Consider the following 16,344-nt stretch of genomic DNA (forward strand, 5'->3'; position numbering starts at 1 on the left):
CTAAAAAAATTTAGAAAACGGCTATGTATCAGTACATAAGAAAACATCAGAAGTGGAGGCGGAATAGAATACATCCTAACATTGTACTAACCTCAGAAGTACATGTCTGATACATTTTAACAATGTCGCAAACTCGTCTAACGCTTATGTTTATTGGTTGCCTCAGAACAGACAAGTCTGTTCGATGCACCACCTCCTGTTCTTGAGAATCTTTCTCTTTTTGTCGCTGTTGTCCCTTTGCAGTAGGCATTCTTCCCGAATTCTGCTTTCCACTCCCTTTACCCGTCTTAGAAGCTGTTTTCGAACCCATTTCAATATCTGAAATATAAAACAGGGCATTCTTATTTCTGTTACTTGCACACGAAATATTACATAACCTAAGTTTATGAAAAATTAATAAATATTTTGGATGTCGATTTGGGGCAGCGCATTCAAACCTCATCACCACATGCAAACCTGTATAGCAGTAATAAATTCGATTATGACTTATACACTATAGTATTCTGTAAATATTAATTCATTGTCACTGGATTGTGTGAAAATGTCGCAGGCTTTGTAGTACATTCAGTATTCTGAAGAAAATGCAATATACGTAGTAAAAATAAAATTAATTTTTATATTGAGTTACCCTACAGAATTGTAAAAATTATAGATTACGAAAATTATTTCTAGAATTACGAAAACCATCTGGTCGAATGGAAAATCCAAGTTGCAATATCGGCGAAAATATAGTAGCTTAAACAAAATTGTAAGTGACACTTTTATAAACAAAAGAAAACAACGCAATAACTTACATTTTTAAATGTATATTTTGTACAGTAAATTTAATAATTACGTGAAATTTAGCGTCCTCTTTTACGGAAGGTCACCTCCCGTTAGCGATGAGCTCTCCTCGTTTTTCAGGGCATTTTCCTCGCATACTCTGGAGAATATTCACATTAGATATAAATAAAACGCACAGTAGTATCTTCTAAACTTAGTTATGAACTGCTCCGTCGCATTAGTCTAACAGACAACACAGAAACGTTTGGTGGTTCCCACCGCATTTACCATTACGCTCCACCATTTTTGTTCAAGAAAGCAAATTGTGCACCAAGCTTGTCGCAAAGAGGGCAGCACTGTAGCGGAGATGCTGGGGCACTAGGTTGTGAATAAAGTCGGAACGCATTTCTGTAGAGTACAAATGTTAGTGCCTGCTGCTGAATTAACTGAAAGGGAATCTACAAAATGAACTATCAGCGGCTGTTGAAGCTGTGCCAGGTACTTGTCACTGACAGTAATGACATAAGTTTCTTAATATGGCATTGGTTTATTTTTCAACAAAGAAACATTGACGAGCACAAAATGTGTGCCTATTCATGAAATACCTTTACAGTCTGTAGCAGAAGCATTTCTAAAAGAGTTATACATTAATGACAATCATACTTTTTGTGTTCGTGATATGAGAAAAATCAATTTTGGCATACTGCGCAGTCCCTTGAGATACAAGCAGTTTGAGGACCCAGTTAGGAAAACAGATTTCTGAAGATTCTCTGCATAAAGAGGAAAGAAAGACAGTGACCAATTCGGAAAGTTAAAGAGATTTCGTGAACAAAACATTGCCATCATTTAGTGTTGGATAACGTTAAAAGAAAAAGTGCACTGGGATTTCAATTTTAATTTATTTTCAGTGTCTTAGGGGCTTTCATATTTTCATCGTGCCTCATGCGGCTAGTGACAACTCTTTGACAGTGCGATTTTTTGTGGTAGTAGCAGATCCCAGCGCCACTACGGCTAGCATAAATGAATCGTCTTCCATTTAGAGCAAAACTGTTTGGCGTTTGGTTTTTCTGCGTATTGGGCATCAGTTTTTCCAGTTGTAAACAACGTAATTGTGCGAACAACGTTGGAGCCACAGAGATTTACACGTGTGATTTGAAAACCGACGTACCGAAGTAAGGTGATAATTATGATACAATTTTATTTGTTCTGGAAATCATCCATTCATAATATAGTGCAAAATACTTATCCCCATCAACAGAAAAATTGTATGTTTCATTACAGTATATTAAATACAAACCCACACATTTATAGTGTCTTTCTGTCCACATGATAGCTATGAACAAATAGAAGCATTTTTTTTTCTTTCCTCAGACGTCACAGAGATGGGACCCTTTTTTTTCCGCACACTGAAGCAGCATCGGTTAATTATAATATGTATTTGTTATTGTATTTTTTTTTTTGAAGCCCTGAAATTATTCGTATTAATTCTCTTAAACGTAATGTTTTTCCTTGTGTTCCAGAAAAACAAGGTTTCACTTGTTGGACTAGTTTCATTTTAGTTTATTGCATAACATTGCTTTCTGTATATTAATTTTCTGAGCATTTTCACATACAGGCACACAGTCTTCATAGTGCAGAAAAGTTCTGTAAGGATACCATTGTGTGTCATCCTCTAACTTATTAATGACACCTTTTTAAATAAATTAGACATACTAACAGATAACTAATTATATAGATGTTCTCCATGAAGTTTGTTGTGAACAGTCAGGCATAATCTGAAAACTGTAACAGCATGCATAAATACACCACTAGGAGCAAAAGTAGCTTTACTGTTGCACAAAAGGATCAAAGTATGCAGCTACAAAAATATTTGAGTAACCCCATCCCCCTTGTAAGTTAAGAAAGTGGTGGCAGGTAATGAACCTTAAAACAAACTGAAATAATTTCTGCTTGACAATGTCTTTTAACTTTATTGTGAAACCACATCATAGCAAGTAGTCATTGCTATGAATCACATAAGATGCAGAAAACTAAGTTAACCATTAATTCTATACTACTTTTAGAAACTCAAATTTAGATTCCCACTAGAAAGAGAGAGAGAGAGAGAGAGAGAGAGAGAGAGAGAGAGAGAGAGAGAGTGTGTGTGTGTGTGTGTGTGTGTGTGTGTGTGTGTTTCTCTTTTTCCATGTTTAACTGCTATTTCCCACTGACAAATGTGGTTCCTAAGAAGCAGCAGAGAAACTGTGATAATAAATGCAACAAGAAAAGATAATTATATGAAATAGTTTGGATGCATTTTTGAATGTCAAAATGTTTCCATATTAAGGGAAGTACATTGACAGCCTTTAATTTTCCACCAAAATTTTTGATAATAAAATTAGATTACTATGGGTGATAGTCTAAATGGGAACAGAGCAGCCAGACCAGAATGATTTAGACTAAAGAAAATCACAGATGTTACATTTACATTATTTGTTCTTTGACTATTCATCACAACAGCATAGGACATGTCAGGTACCATTACAAATATAGCTTATTGTTACACACACACACACACACACACACACACACACACACACACAACTTCTAAATGATTGTGCAAAGATCAACAACAGAAAAATTGTATATTTTTAAAACTTCACAGATCATTAATACAAAGAACAGATACATCAAACATTAACTTTGCATCAAATGTACCACTAAAGAAGTGCAGACTGGTGGTGGCAAGGAGTTTGACAATAATGATGAGATGATATGACGAGTCAATTTGATTGAAACATTCTTTGACTGTGCCATATACACCACAGCAAAATGGAGTTGCTGAGTGTCAAAACAGAATTATCTGCGAAATGGTACATTCATGGCTTCAGTCAGCAAAGCATATTCAAAGCGCTTTGTGGGGAGAAGCTGTACTTGCAGCTACTCATACTCTGAACCGAACTGGGCCAACGAAGGTTAAAGGAAAGACACCAATAATATTATTTTTGAGAAGGAAGAGTCAGTTTAATCACCTAAAAGTATTTGGGACAGAATGTTTTGTCTGGATTCCAGCACAGAAATGGAGAAAGTTTGATGCCAAATCTTTGAAAGGTTATATAGTTGGTTATGATGACTGTGGCTCTCGTGTATACCTTCCAGATAAGCATTCAGTTATTGTTAGCTGAGACGTAAAATTCAAGGTTGAAATATTGAAGCAATCATTGAAGAATGATGTTACTAAATTAGTTGACATATTGTTTATGAATGATACGGAAATATCTGATTCTAATGATGATGAAATATCAAAAGAAAATATTACATGACTGGATCATCAAGATCATGTAGAAGCAACTGAAAATGCAGATGATCATAGAGTTTTGAGGGACAGACGAACAATTAGAAGGCCGATACGTTACCTAGATGAACCTGAGTGACCCAAGATGATGATAATGATGACGCTGAGAGAAGTTCCACTGAACTATGATGGAGCAGTGAAATCCTCAGGTGTAGAAAATTGGAAAGCTGCAATTGATGAAGAAATGGACTCACATCAGAAGGTTAGTACTTGGAAATTAGTTGATTTACTGGCTGGAAGGAAGGCTATTGGAAATCGATGGGTGTTTGCAATTAAATTGGATAATAATGATGACGTTGTATGGTACAAAGCAGGGCTAGTTGCAAAAGGGTTTAGCCAAAGGCCAGGGCTTGATTTTTCTGAAACTTTCAGTCCTGTGGTTAGGTTTGAAACTCTGAGAGCCCTCTTGTGTGTTGCTGTTCAAAGAAATTGGAACATCAAACAATTTGACATTAAAACAATATTCTTGAATGGTAAACTGGAGGAAGAAATTTACATGCAACAGCCACAAGGTTATGATGATGCTACAGGCCGTGTTTGCAGATTGCTTCAACACTTGTATTGACTGAAGCAAGCAGCAAAATGTTCGTATTAGTGTTTAAAGTTATACCTTAAGAAATCAAATTTGCGGGAGAGTAGTGCTGATCCTTGTATGTATTTTAAAGAAAATTTGTTTTATTTCATGTGAATAATGGATTGATAATGGGACCTGGTGAAACAGTTCGTAATCACACAAAACAATTACATGAAGAGTTTGATATGGTAGTAGGTGAAGTGGATTGTTATGTTGGCTTGCAAGTCCAAAGATTTAATGGTTGTATGAAGATTAATCAGACTGTGTATGTGAAAAAATGTGTTATCCAGGTGTTATATAACTGATGCAAAGCCAATATCTTTACCATCGAGCCTGGATGGACACCAGGTGATTCACCACCAGCTACTGATACCGACACTTACCGAGAAATTATAGGCAGTCTCACATATTTAACATTGGGGACACGTTCAGATCTAGCTTATGCTCTAAATGTTGCTTCAAGAGCACAAAATTCACCTACCGAAGCACACCTAAAATTAATTAAACGAATTCTTCGCTCTTTGAAGGGTACAATAAATGATGGAATTCAGTTTAGGAAAACGAACAATTCTGCTATAGAAGGTTATGGCGATGCTGATTATTCAAGTGAAAAATTGACTAGACGTCCAACAAGTGGAGTTTTAATGAAGTTTTGTGGTGGACCAGGAATGTGGAAAAGTAAACTGCAGAATTATGTTGCACAATCATCAATGGATGCTGAATTTGTTGCTGCCAATGAGGCAAGTAAATCTTTAGTATGGCTTGATATTTTTTGAAAGAAATTGACATTGTTAAAAAGAGTTCAATTCCTACTTTACGCATTGACAATCAAAGCGCTATTAAATACATCAAAGGCGCAGGATTCTGTGAATGCTCTAAGCATATTGAAACACGCTATCAGTATGTACGACAGTTAGTCAATGAGAAGAAGATCAATGTCGAGTATGTTTCAACACAAGATCAGGCAGCTGCTATTCTTACTAAGGGCTTATCAGCAAAAAAGCTATCAAGAATGAAAACTTAGATTGGGATGGAAGTAAGTAATGAAAATAAAGACTGATTTGGTGATAAAATATGAACTTGTGGGAGTGTTTTAAAGGATTGTAAATAATATTACAAGTTCATATTTGTTTCTGTTATTTATGTGCAAGTATCCTGGATGCAAAGTTAATGTTTGATGATGTATTTGTTCTTTGTATTAGAGATCTGCAAAGTTTTAATATAGTTGTTCTCCTGTTGATCTTACGTTAAGTTAAAAATGTGCACAAAAATAAGCTTCCTCTATTGGTTTATTTAGCATAGACATCTTTATTTGTACTTCGTCAAATTTTGTTAAATGACCTTGCATAGTGCCTGACAATTCCCATTCGATATTGTGAAACTTATATCACAAGAAGTCGATATTTTTGGCAGACTGGATATCACAAATCTGGTGTAATTTATCCCAAACATCTTTTGCAGTTTCACGTGTAGCTACTCGAAGTACCGATTTTGTTTCTTGTGACAAAACAAGACGTTTCTTCGCTTTTGGATTTGCTTTCATCCAAGCACTTAATTTTGTTACATAATCTTAAACATTTGTTTCCGGTTTCATAAAAGATCTGCATACAACATTGTAAACAGCATCACATTCCAAGACAGCCTCCATGAGAGTACGCCAGGTAACCCAATTTTCTTCGCCATTTAATTTTTCAACCTGTTGTTTTTCTTCAGTCATGATGTTTTGCCCTTATTTTCTGTTTACGCTTACAAACACATTGAATAATTTCGTAAACTGTCTGCAAAAAAGGTGATCGCGTCACAAGGTGTCTGCTTGAAGTAGTCAATTCGGACACTATTAAACACATCTCAATTATATATCAAATCAGTGCTAATCTCAACCACGCTCATCTGCTACCATGTTAGGATAAAAATATATACATCCAACCTCTAAAGGATTGTGCAAAGATTTATTAAAGTGCCAGAACTTAACGTAAGATCAACAACAGAACAACTTCAATTTTTTTTTTTCTCCTCCAGATCTTTAATACAAGGAACAAATACATCAAACATTAGCTTCACATCAAAAATACTTGCACACATATAACAGATACAAATATGAACTTGTAATATTATTTGCAATCCTTTAATACTTATCATACAAACTTGGGAATGGATTAGTCAAGAATGAGGCAGGATGTCGTCACTGGCCTTCTCAATGGAACCACCACAGCATTCATTTAGCAACTTGGGGAGACCATAGGAAACCGAGTCTGGATGCCAGGACAGGGCTTTGAACCCTGTTCCTTCTGAATGCAAGTTCAGTGTTTTAACATTGCAGTACCTCACTCGGTACTATTTTATTTAGAATGAAAATTATAAGTAAAGCCATGCATTTGTAGATCTTTGCAGCTAACTGAGATTATACATGAGAAGTGTAAACACGAACATGAAAATGTCTTACATTACATTTTTGAAAAATATAAAACACAAACACCAACACACAGTAAAAATAGTGGACATGTTATCAGATTAAAAATATGCTCATCAATTAATGAGGGCATAGTGTTGATGTAGGCTAACAAGCTTTCACTCACGTGGACATGTTTTTGGCTCTGCTCGAAAAGCCGTTTGCTTCCCCCATCTCCTTATGCATGTTAGCAATGACTTGTAAATAGGGCCCTGATTTTTAGGTTTTTATAAAATGAATGTAGCCCCTTACTGTCTTGGAATATTCCTCTTTAGGAGAATTTTAATGTAAAATATAATGAACACTAATAATGGCATAGAAAATTTTATTGTGGTTTTGACACAGTTATTCTAGTTCTTAATGGAAAACAATCAACTAACTATTCCTTAGAGTGCCACTTGAAAACATGCATAAGCAGTTGAGATATTTATCTATGCCACAATTATTTTCTCTTTTTATAATATTTTAGTGAAAAATCCAGTAGCTAGTAAAAATTTCTTTTCATGTGTTGCTCACATAAAAATAAGCACTTGAGATTTGTATCTGTATATGATCACAACCCTTGGCCTGCCAACACTAGAAGTATTTAAGTTTTATATTACAGTTTCTATTGCAGTACACAATTAACTACTTTTCTAAATATTGCAAAGTGAAACTTTTTCTTTTGTGTCTCAGTACTTTTTTCCCCCCGAGTGGGGTGTCACAGTGTTTAGCATACTGGACAAGCATTCGGGAGGATGACAGTTCAAACCTGCATCCAGCCATTCCTATTTAAGTTTTCCACGATTTCCCTAAATCTTTTGAAGCAGATGCCAGGATGGTTCCTTTCACAGGGCATGGCCAATTTCTTCCCCGTCTTTCCCTAATCCAAGCCTGTGCTACGTCACTCATGATCTTGTTGATGGGACATTAAACCTAACCTTCCTTTCTTCTTTTAAAGTTGCTGCTTGGTAAATATAAATCTCTTCCCCCTCAGTACTTTTTGAAGGCTGAGGAGGAGAGGTGAATGTGCTTATTTTATTGACAAAGTTACTCATGGCCCCTAATACAATCAACTTTTGAACTTCTCCCTCCGACTAATGGTGGACGCTTTCTTCATAACTGTAATTTCTCGGAAGAATATTCCCAAATTTAGTGACATGTGTTGTACCCACAGAACCATATATTTCCATCAAATACACCTGCCCCTTGAAGATCATGTGTACAGTGTATTTTGGTGCAGAGATGTAGACTCTCTTCATTAAACTGCAACAGGTAGATATTGGAAGGGAGCTCTTAAAAATACCAAAGACGCAACATTCTTGTTATTTGTAGCAGCTCCCTCAGTTCTTGCAATGAAAGCTGAGTTGAATGTTTGTATCACCTCTTTGACTCTTTGGTAGTGCTTAGTGTAATATAAAGCTACCAAGAGCCAGGTGCACCAATGTGTAAGATGGGTTCATGTGGGAGGAGCTTGTTTGGATCTGCTTTCTTAAAGGACTGAATGTGGGTAGGAGCTTTGGAAAATACTTCCTTAACAGAGGACATGATTCTCTCAATCTCTCTAAAATTAGTTGTGCCTTCCTCTGTTGATAGTGTAGGCCAGAACTTCATTGAAAATGTTGTCCAAAAATGGAGTGGTATTATTGGTAAGATTACCATACAAAATGTTGTTGCTCAAGTCCTTTCTGAATTTTTTCCCCACAGATTGTTACAGCTGGATGGCAAACATATGGTAGGAACAGCAGCGAATAATGTTCATATTTGTTGTGGGTGACTGTTGAAAGAGATATCCATCAATGTAATTTCCAAATATTAGTCATTTTTGAGTAAATGAAGTTCTTGACAAGCTTCTCCATGCATCTGGCATTCTACACGGTTGGCCCTTCTTTGCAAATGAAGTTGGACCTTTGATATTTATCAGCAACATTTTCAAACACTAGCATTTGGCATTATTTGAATGTAGTGTCTAAATGTGTCATCAGACATGCATATTTGGACAACTTAACTCGTGTACCTTATTTATGTCGTTGGAGGAATTTTTTCAATGTGGCATTCCATGTATGTTGGTGTTTCTGCATGCAGTAATGTTTTGGAAAATATATTTATTTTCACACGGAGCAAAAAATTCTGTCAGTATTGAGTGTGCTGGTGCAACAGCAACATTCATGCTGTCCTGTCTGTGAAATAGATTTTCAAGGTAAACATTAAAATGAATGAACATTGGGATGCTGACCGTGAATTGGGAAACTCGAAATGTGCCATGCAGCTTCATTGCTGCTGGTACATTAATCTATTTGAAACTGAATAAGTTCATTTGTGCATGCATTGGGACTATCAACACAGAATACTGCCACAGGAGTGCTTTTGCTGATGCATTTGCCTATGTACTTTATTGATTTGAGAGAATTGCAGTATTCCACATTGATATGTGCTTAAAGTGTTTTCAATAACAAAAGTGAATATGTGACAGTCCATGTGTTGCCAAATTCAGTATTGACGTTTCTCACTCTGCTTGTTGTTATGCAACCTCCATCATCTCCTTTACATCATCTGTGTTGAGGATAGCCATTATCACCAGAGTGATTTTTATGAGTAAATTTTCTGTGCTAAATTTTCATGGTTTTGTCATCTTCCATGCATGGTGATTGTGGGTTCATAGCACCACATGGTCCATGAACAATATTTTTGGTGATAGTATCAAATAGTAATAGTCAGGATCTGGTATTTCTGCACAAATGACTTCAATTTGAGCTGAGTATATTTTTGTTTTATAAGAATGTATGCATAAGGGAGGCCACTTTCTTGTGATTCAATGGAAAATACACACGGTCTCTTTTCATGATCAGTGTGATGGTTCACAATTAAACCCATTAGTCTCATGAATTTTTGTTTGAAAATTTAGGCAGACCCAAATTAGTTGGAACTTGTCCAGACAATGCAAATGTGATAAAATGGCCTGGAAGTCTATATAATGTTGGTTTGTGCCTATTCATGCATGTGTTGCAGACTGCCAGTGAACGTTGCCGAAAGTATGACCCTTTTGCTAATGTTGTTGGTGTTTCCATCATTCATAGTAACGTATCGTAAATGAATGTACTTCTCAGAGTGCAACAACTGATTTGAATGAAAAGGAGAGTTTATATTCAATTTCCACATAACATGTCCAGTACATGTTGGTGAAACAGTTTAAGAGTTGTTCACCTGTAAGAAAAAATAAAATGAAAGAATTGATAAGATAAATATAAATCTTATTTACAAATGTATGAAGGATGATTTTTTTGCTATAGAATGTGTGAAAATGAAAATAAATATGATTACCTGTAGCTGAATTTTTTGCATAGTATTTACGTGATATCTGCCCTCCGCCTCCCAAAAAATTGTGGAATACTATAATGCATTGTAAGATCAGTATGTTTCAGCAATATGTACTGTTGTGTTATTTCATTGCTGAAGAATTATATCACGCATATCACATTATTTTCCATCTATAACAGTTGCTACTCCATTGACTGTAGGTGCATTATGTCAGACCAGTGTTTCATCATCTCTTTCATGAATTGCTTCGCTATTCACTGGCAAGTTATCAATTGATATTTTGAACAATTTTATCAGGACATTGTGTTGTTGATTGTTGTTGCCCATGAAGTAGATTTGTAAAAAATTATGTTCAGCATCAGAAACTGACAGAAGTAATCCTGTGTGATGAAATATTTGCCCTTTAATTTTGAAAGTTGGCATATATTGCTCTTTAAATACTTCAGCTCAGAAAAATGTCACTTGAAATGCTGAATCATATGTACGAATGTTTTGTTAAAGGTACTACGAATTGGTTTATTTGCCTGAAAGCAGAGGTTCAGGTAGTAGAAACAGTCAGAAGTCTTAACATTTGCCATTTGCACAGCACATTCCTGGTGTTTCATTGTTAAACTTTTGCACACAACAATGCCCACACACCTTACCATTTTGCTAATGCTTACACATGGATGAGGATTGTAGTCATAATTGGCATTGTACTGGAATGCACAAAGATTCAAGTTGGCATGCACAGCTTTGAGATTGAATAGCTCATATATGTTCTGCTTTGACTCTACTGTTTGTTGCTCTTCAGATCCCAATGCACACTTTGAGTAGTTCGTAAATGTTCCACTTTGACCATTACAGTTTGTTGTTCCTCTGATTCTGATGCATACAGTTGAGCAACTCATAAACAACCTGCTTCATGCTGCTTGCATGACCTCATTTTCTGACCCTTTCTGTTATTCTTTGATTGTTTCTGTTTCATCTTGTGATATATACTCCAAGCTATTTAAATTTGTGCACCTTTTGCAGGGCACTTTCTGATGTTTTCCACAGGGCATTCAGAGTCATTGTCTTATTGTAGACAATCCTCAGTCCAATACTTTTAGCTATCATGCTTAAGTTGTTTCTTTGCTTGTTATTTTCACTCACTTACTATTGCTGTGTCATCTGCAAAGGCTTAGGTTGTTCCAGTTCACGTGCCCACCCAGGAGCGTCTGGGTGGACAAGAGCACGAGTGGCCAGGAGGGGACAAAAGGCTGATACTCAGGCACGCAGCCGGTCCGTAGTGTAAGCAGCCATTTTCCACTGGCCAACACCCATGAACAGAGGTGGCCAAACAGGTTGACATGCACAGAACATGTGCATTACAGCCATCTGGTGGGTAGCCTATACTACCTGCTCCTGCCCACGGGAGCATGACGTGCTAGTGCGTGTGCCCTTACCCCATGGGACAGCTGTGGAGAAGTCTAGACTGGGCAGTCGACTTGGGCTCTATTGATCTTTCTGTCCCCCATTTGCATCTTGTTATTGCTATGTTCTCATTTGGTGTTCTGCACTATCTGATCACTTTGGTCAGCATTATATTGTCCAAACTGGTGACAATCCATCACCCTGTTTGACACTGCTCGTGATTTCAAACTCTTCTAATATTGCTTCTATGAAGCTTACTCTTTCCTTTGGTTCTGTCAGAATTTGTACTGTCAGTTCTTGTGTAATGCCTTCCAGTCCTCTGCTCTTGCCCATTCAAGAGTGTCCGTCAAAGGAATTGAATCTCTTTGTGAAGTCCTTAAAGTTTTTTTTCTCTAAGGGTACTGTAAGTGCACACAACTTTTTAATTAGGGGCTTACTGTGTGTCCTTATACCACTTTGTGTCAAGAAGAATAGTTCTTTTCTATAATGAGAAAATTTCCTCAAGGCTTCCTGATATCTTGATGAAGCAGCTTCTCATCCATTTAATGATACTAAAATACAATAGAAAGTGTGACAAAAGATGAGAAACATGTACTGCAATTTTTAAAATTTATTTCAGAGTTCCTGTTGAAGGATTTAGTCTCTTGTTTTCAGCTGAACAGTTGTTACCTTCCTTAGTGTAGGCAATGGTTAATTTCATTAAGATGTTGATTGCTGCATGCATAGTGATGCATGTTTCACCATCATGCTGGCTGTCAGGTGTGAAACTCTACTGTGGCCACCTGTGAGTACACATCAGGCATAAGGTTCTTTATTGGCTGGTGGTGGCCTCTTGGTAGTCAGTATACTAATTTGTGTGAAGTAGTGCATGTTTATTATATATGGTCAAACAAATTGCGAAAAATACTGACTAGATCTGGACAGTGTTGTCTGCAAGTTGTTTGACTTTGTGAAACAAATGCTCATTAGTTCTTGGAATGTGAATGTAATCGATGAAACATGCATTGTATCTCACTTACATACCCAATTCTGTGAAGAGGCTTGAATTTTTGTGTCATATTTTTTAAATAAATAATGGTTTTGAACATATTTTGGAGTCAAGGAGACGATTCACAAAAAGCAGGAGCATTGATTCATTGACAGGCATGCAAATAAAAGAAGAAAAGCAGAAGCGTTGAATCAATGAATCATTGACAGGCATGCACATGAAAGAAAGAAAACTTGTTAGCTTCTTTTAGAATCTTTGTGTGTTCTTTTTAACGATTCTGGTTCCATTTTAAACATTCCTGACTTAAGGATGAGGGACACAGTTGTTAATTTTAAAGACACGGTGAGGTTTTTGGGTCTCATATTTGACTCAGCTTACACGGTTACCACATTTTAAGGACCCTAAAAAAGGTCTCATAAGGATCTAAGTATTTTAAAATGTCTTAGCCACAGAACATGGGGAGCAGACAGGACTTGTCTGCTCTAGTTTTGCAGGGCATTTGTGTGATCTCAGCTCCATTATGGGTGCATGATGTATGGGTCTGAGAGACCCTGTAATTTAAATATTTTGGAAATGGTGCATCTTGAAGAGATTTGGTTGGCCACTGGGGCATTCAGAACAAGCCTCTGTGCAGAGGCATGTGAACCACCACTTCACATCGGGTGACAGCTACTTATCATGTGCCACACATACAAAATACTGTCCACACCGTATCCATCTGTGTACCATACTGTAGCTCAGATTCCACTGGCACGGCTTTTTTGGAACGAGCAACGAGGCCCTATGGGATTCGCGCACAGGGTTGCCTTTTTGAGATGGGTATGGCCGATCTTAGTTTTACGTCAAGGTTGGAGCTGATTTCAACCTTGGCTCATCCAGAGACCCAGACTTGTTTTAGATGGGACTAATTTTAAGAAAGGTAGTATGCCAGATTTTACCTTCCAATCTCTGTTCTTCAACATTTTAGATATGTGTCACAGTTTCATAGTAGTTTACACTCATGGCTCCAGACAAGGGAATTCTCTTGGGTGCTCTGTCATGTCATGTCACTAGAATTAGCCTCCTGATTAGTATATCCGCTTCGCAGTAGAGTTCCACATGACCCTGAAGGCACTGGCGCAGATGGATTGTGTTCAGGGCAAACGGTTTCTCATCTGCTCCTATTCTCTTATTGCCTTACAATCTTTTCAGACCTTGTACCCAGCTGAGAAGTTGTGCTGAGCTGGTATATGGCCAGCTATTCTTGCTTCAATGGTGGGGTATGCAGGTATCATTCAGTTGGGTGCCAGGTCATGTAGGGATGTGGGGAAATCAACAGGCCGATCACGCTGCAAAGGAGGCCTGCAGAGAACAGGATGTGGCACATGGTCCTATTCCCTTGCAGGCTGTTATTTCTGCACTACACAGGAAGTGCATGCACTTGTGGGATGAGGAATGACTGGCAGTGATGGCCAATAAGGTGTGTTTGGCGAAGTCAACAACCCAGCCACTGCGAGTTACTCAGGTGGGATGAGATGACTCTCACATGTCTTAGAATTGGGCACTGCCTTCTGACACATGGCTTTTTACTGTGGTAAGAGAGGATCCCCTGTTTTGTCGTGCTTGTTAAGTGTAAATCTCTTTACACCATGTTTTAACAGAGTGCCTTTTATACTATGATGTAAGGGCAGGACCAAATCTTGGTGGGGATCTATTTTAGCTGATGATGCGATAAGTGTGACTAAGGTTTTAAAGTTTGGTGATACGACTGGACTCTGACCTAAACTTTTAGGCTGGAGGTTTTAGTGTGTTGCAGAGTGGCTAGCACCTCCCTTTTTATCCTTGCAGTCAGCCAGCCACATCCATTTGCTTTATTGTTTTTGTTGTGACTCGCCGATCTTTCAAAGTGCCGCCGCGCAGTTATGCGCGTCCTCTACATGTGGCGCTGTCTGCCAGCCATGCAGCAGCAGCGCCACCTAAGCGGCCAGCCAGCCAGTGGCTGCTAGACTTGGACTCAGTTATGATTTGACTGTTAAAGTGTATACACATCTTATTCTGTTTACTTGATCTGTGACTTTCATGTATTGCGTCTTCCTTGAAATATATTTGTTCAACTTGAAGTTATTACAATTGGCGATGAGGTAGTGATTTTTCTTTTCCATTGTTGACCCACATGTTTCCATGGCTACTGTACAGCTACTATTGCAAGGTCTCATAGAACAGCAAACGCTTCTCACAAATGCGATTCGTGATTTTTGTCGCGGCATCAAATGCCGTCTCTCGTCGTCTCTACCAACTTTTCCTCCTTACAGTGAGATGGCTGAAGACTGGTCTGATTACGAAAAATGTCTTTGACAGCACTTCTTGGCATTTCATGTTGTGGATGAACAAACATGTAAGTCTCTGTTCCTTTCATGGATTTCACCTCAAATGTATCGGTTGTTGTCGCAATTGGCTTCTTTGAAAGATCCTGCGTCTTTGTCCTTTGCTGAAATGTGCTCACTTCTGTCTGTCCATTTTCAAAAGCAAACGCATGTGGTAGCCTCTCGTGTTGCCTTTTATTGTTGTCAAAAACAACCGAATCAACCTATCTCGCTTGGACTGCTGGACTTCACGGCCTCAGTAGAAAGTGTCAATTTGTTACTGAAGTTCACAAAGAATCCTACGCCGATTCCATGGTACGGGATGCTATTATTCAATCGGCACCCGACAAAGAAGTTAGGCAACGTGCCCTTCAGTTGGCAAATCCGACTCTAGGTGAAGTCCTATCCATCGCTCAGTCTTTTGAAATTTCTCACGCCGCTGGAGCGCAAATAGAGGCATGGGGCAATGTCGGGGAAATACAACCTCTGTGCGATGTTGACGAAGCATGTGGCGTGTCCCTGCCGGCCGACGTGGCCGCAGTACGCTCCCAAGCGCAGCCTCGGCCTAACTGTAAACAAAACTCTAAGGAACTTCAGCAAAACCCACGGCACCTTCCTTCATGTCCGCGGTATTTTATGAAAGATTCACGAGAACATTGTCCACAACGTTGGGCTGTGTGTCACAAATGCAAAAAAAAAAAGTCATGTGTCGTCCGTTTGCAAATCTGACTGCATACATGATGATCATGAACATGACGCTGATTCTGATTCTGTGTTGTCTGTCAGTTGTACATCTTCCCTTTCAGGGAAGTTATTCCACACTGTCCAAATACTTGGTCGAGATGTTCGAATGCAGGTGGATACCGGTTCTGCTGCCACTATCAACAACTCTCAGACGTATCTTCAGTTGGGTTCTCCAGTCCTGTCACCTGTCACTAGGCAATTATGGACTTACAATAAACAGAAGATTTCTCTCTTGGGACAATTTGATGCTGAGGTATCTTAGAAATCTGTCGTTCGCACTGTTCTCATATTTGTGGTCGACCATAGTAACGCGGAGAATCGTTTTGGTTTCGATGCCTTTCGCGTTTTTGGGTTCTCCATAGATGACTCTGTCAATATCGTCTCTGATGCTATTCCTTATGCTCAATTGGATTCCTTGTCAACGACATTTTTGTCCCTTTTTTCTCCTGGGTTAGGCCG

At 38.1% G+C, this 16,344-nt stretch overlaps 2 protein-coding genes across 3 annotated transcripts in view; one reads left to right on the forward strand and one right to left on the reverse strand.

Annotated features, from left to right (window-relative positions):
• LOC126457070 (uncharacterized) overlaps positions 1-1,053 on the reverse strand; it is a 65,538-nt gene extending 64,485 nt beyond the window's left edge. The window contains exons 1-2 of one of the 2 annotated variants that reach the window (XM_050093069.1): positions 836-1,053; positions 92-318 (exon numbers count right to left, since the gene is read on the reverse strand). In XM_050093069.1, the coding sequence (XP_049949026.1) occupies positions 92-310 (219 nt within the window). In that variant the 5' untranslated portion in view covers positions 311-318; positions 836-1,053. Of the gene's footprint in view, positions 1-91; positions 319-794 lie in introns of both variants that reach the window. The other variant, XM_050093070.1, reaches the window with a different exon arrangement.
• Positions 1,054-1,099: 46 nt separating this feature from the next.
• The window catches only part of LOC126457071 (ubiquinol-cytochrome-c reductase complex assembly factor 1), a 153,652-nt gene continuing 138,407 nt past the window's right edge, over positions 1,100-16,344 (forward strand). Inside the window, exon 1 of the mRNA XM_050093071.1 lies at positions 1,100-1,260. Within this exon, the coding sequence (XP_049949028.1) occupies positions 1,228-1,260 (33 nt within the window). The 5' untranslated portion in view covers positions 1,100-1,227. The remainder of the gene's footprint in view (positions 1,261-16,344) is intronic.

The sequence above is a fragment of the Schistocerca serialis genome, chromosome 2 (assembly GCF_023864345.2).
Source record: "Schistocerca serialis cubense isolate TAMUIC-IGC-003099 chromosome 2, iqSchSeri2.2, whole genome shotgun sequence".
Lineage (NCBI taxonomy): Eukaryota > Metazoa > Arthropoda > Insecta > Orthoptera > Acrididae > Schistocerca > Schistocerca serialis.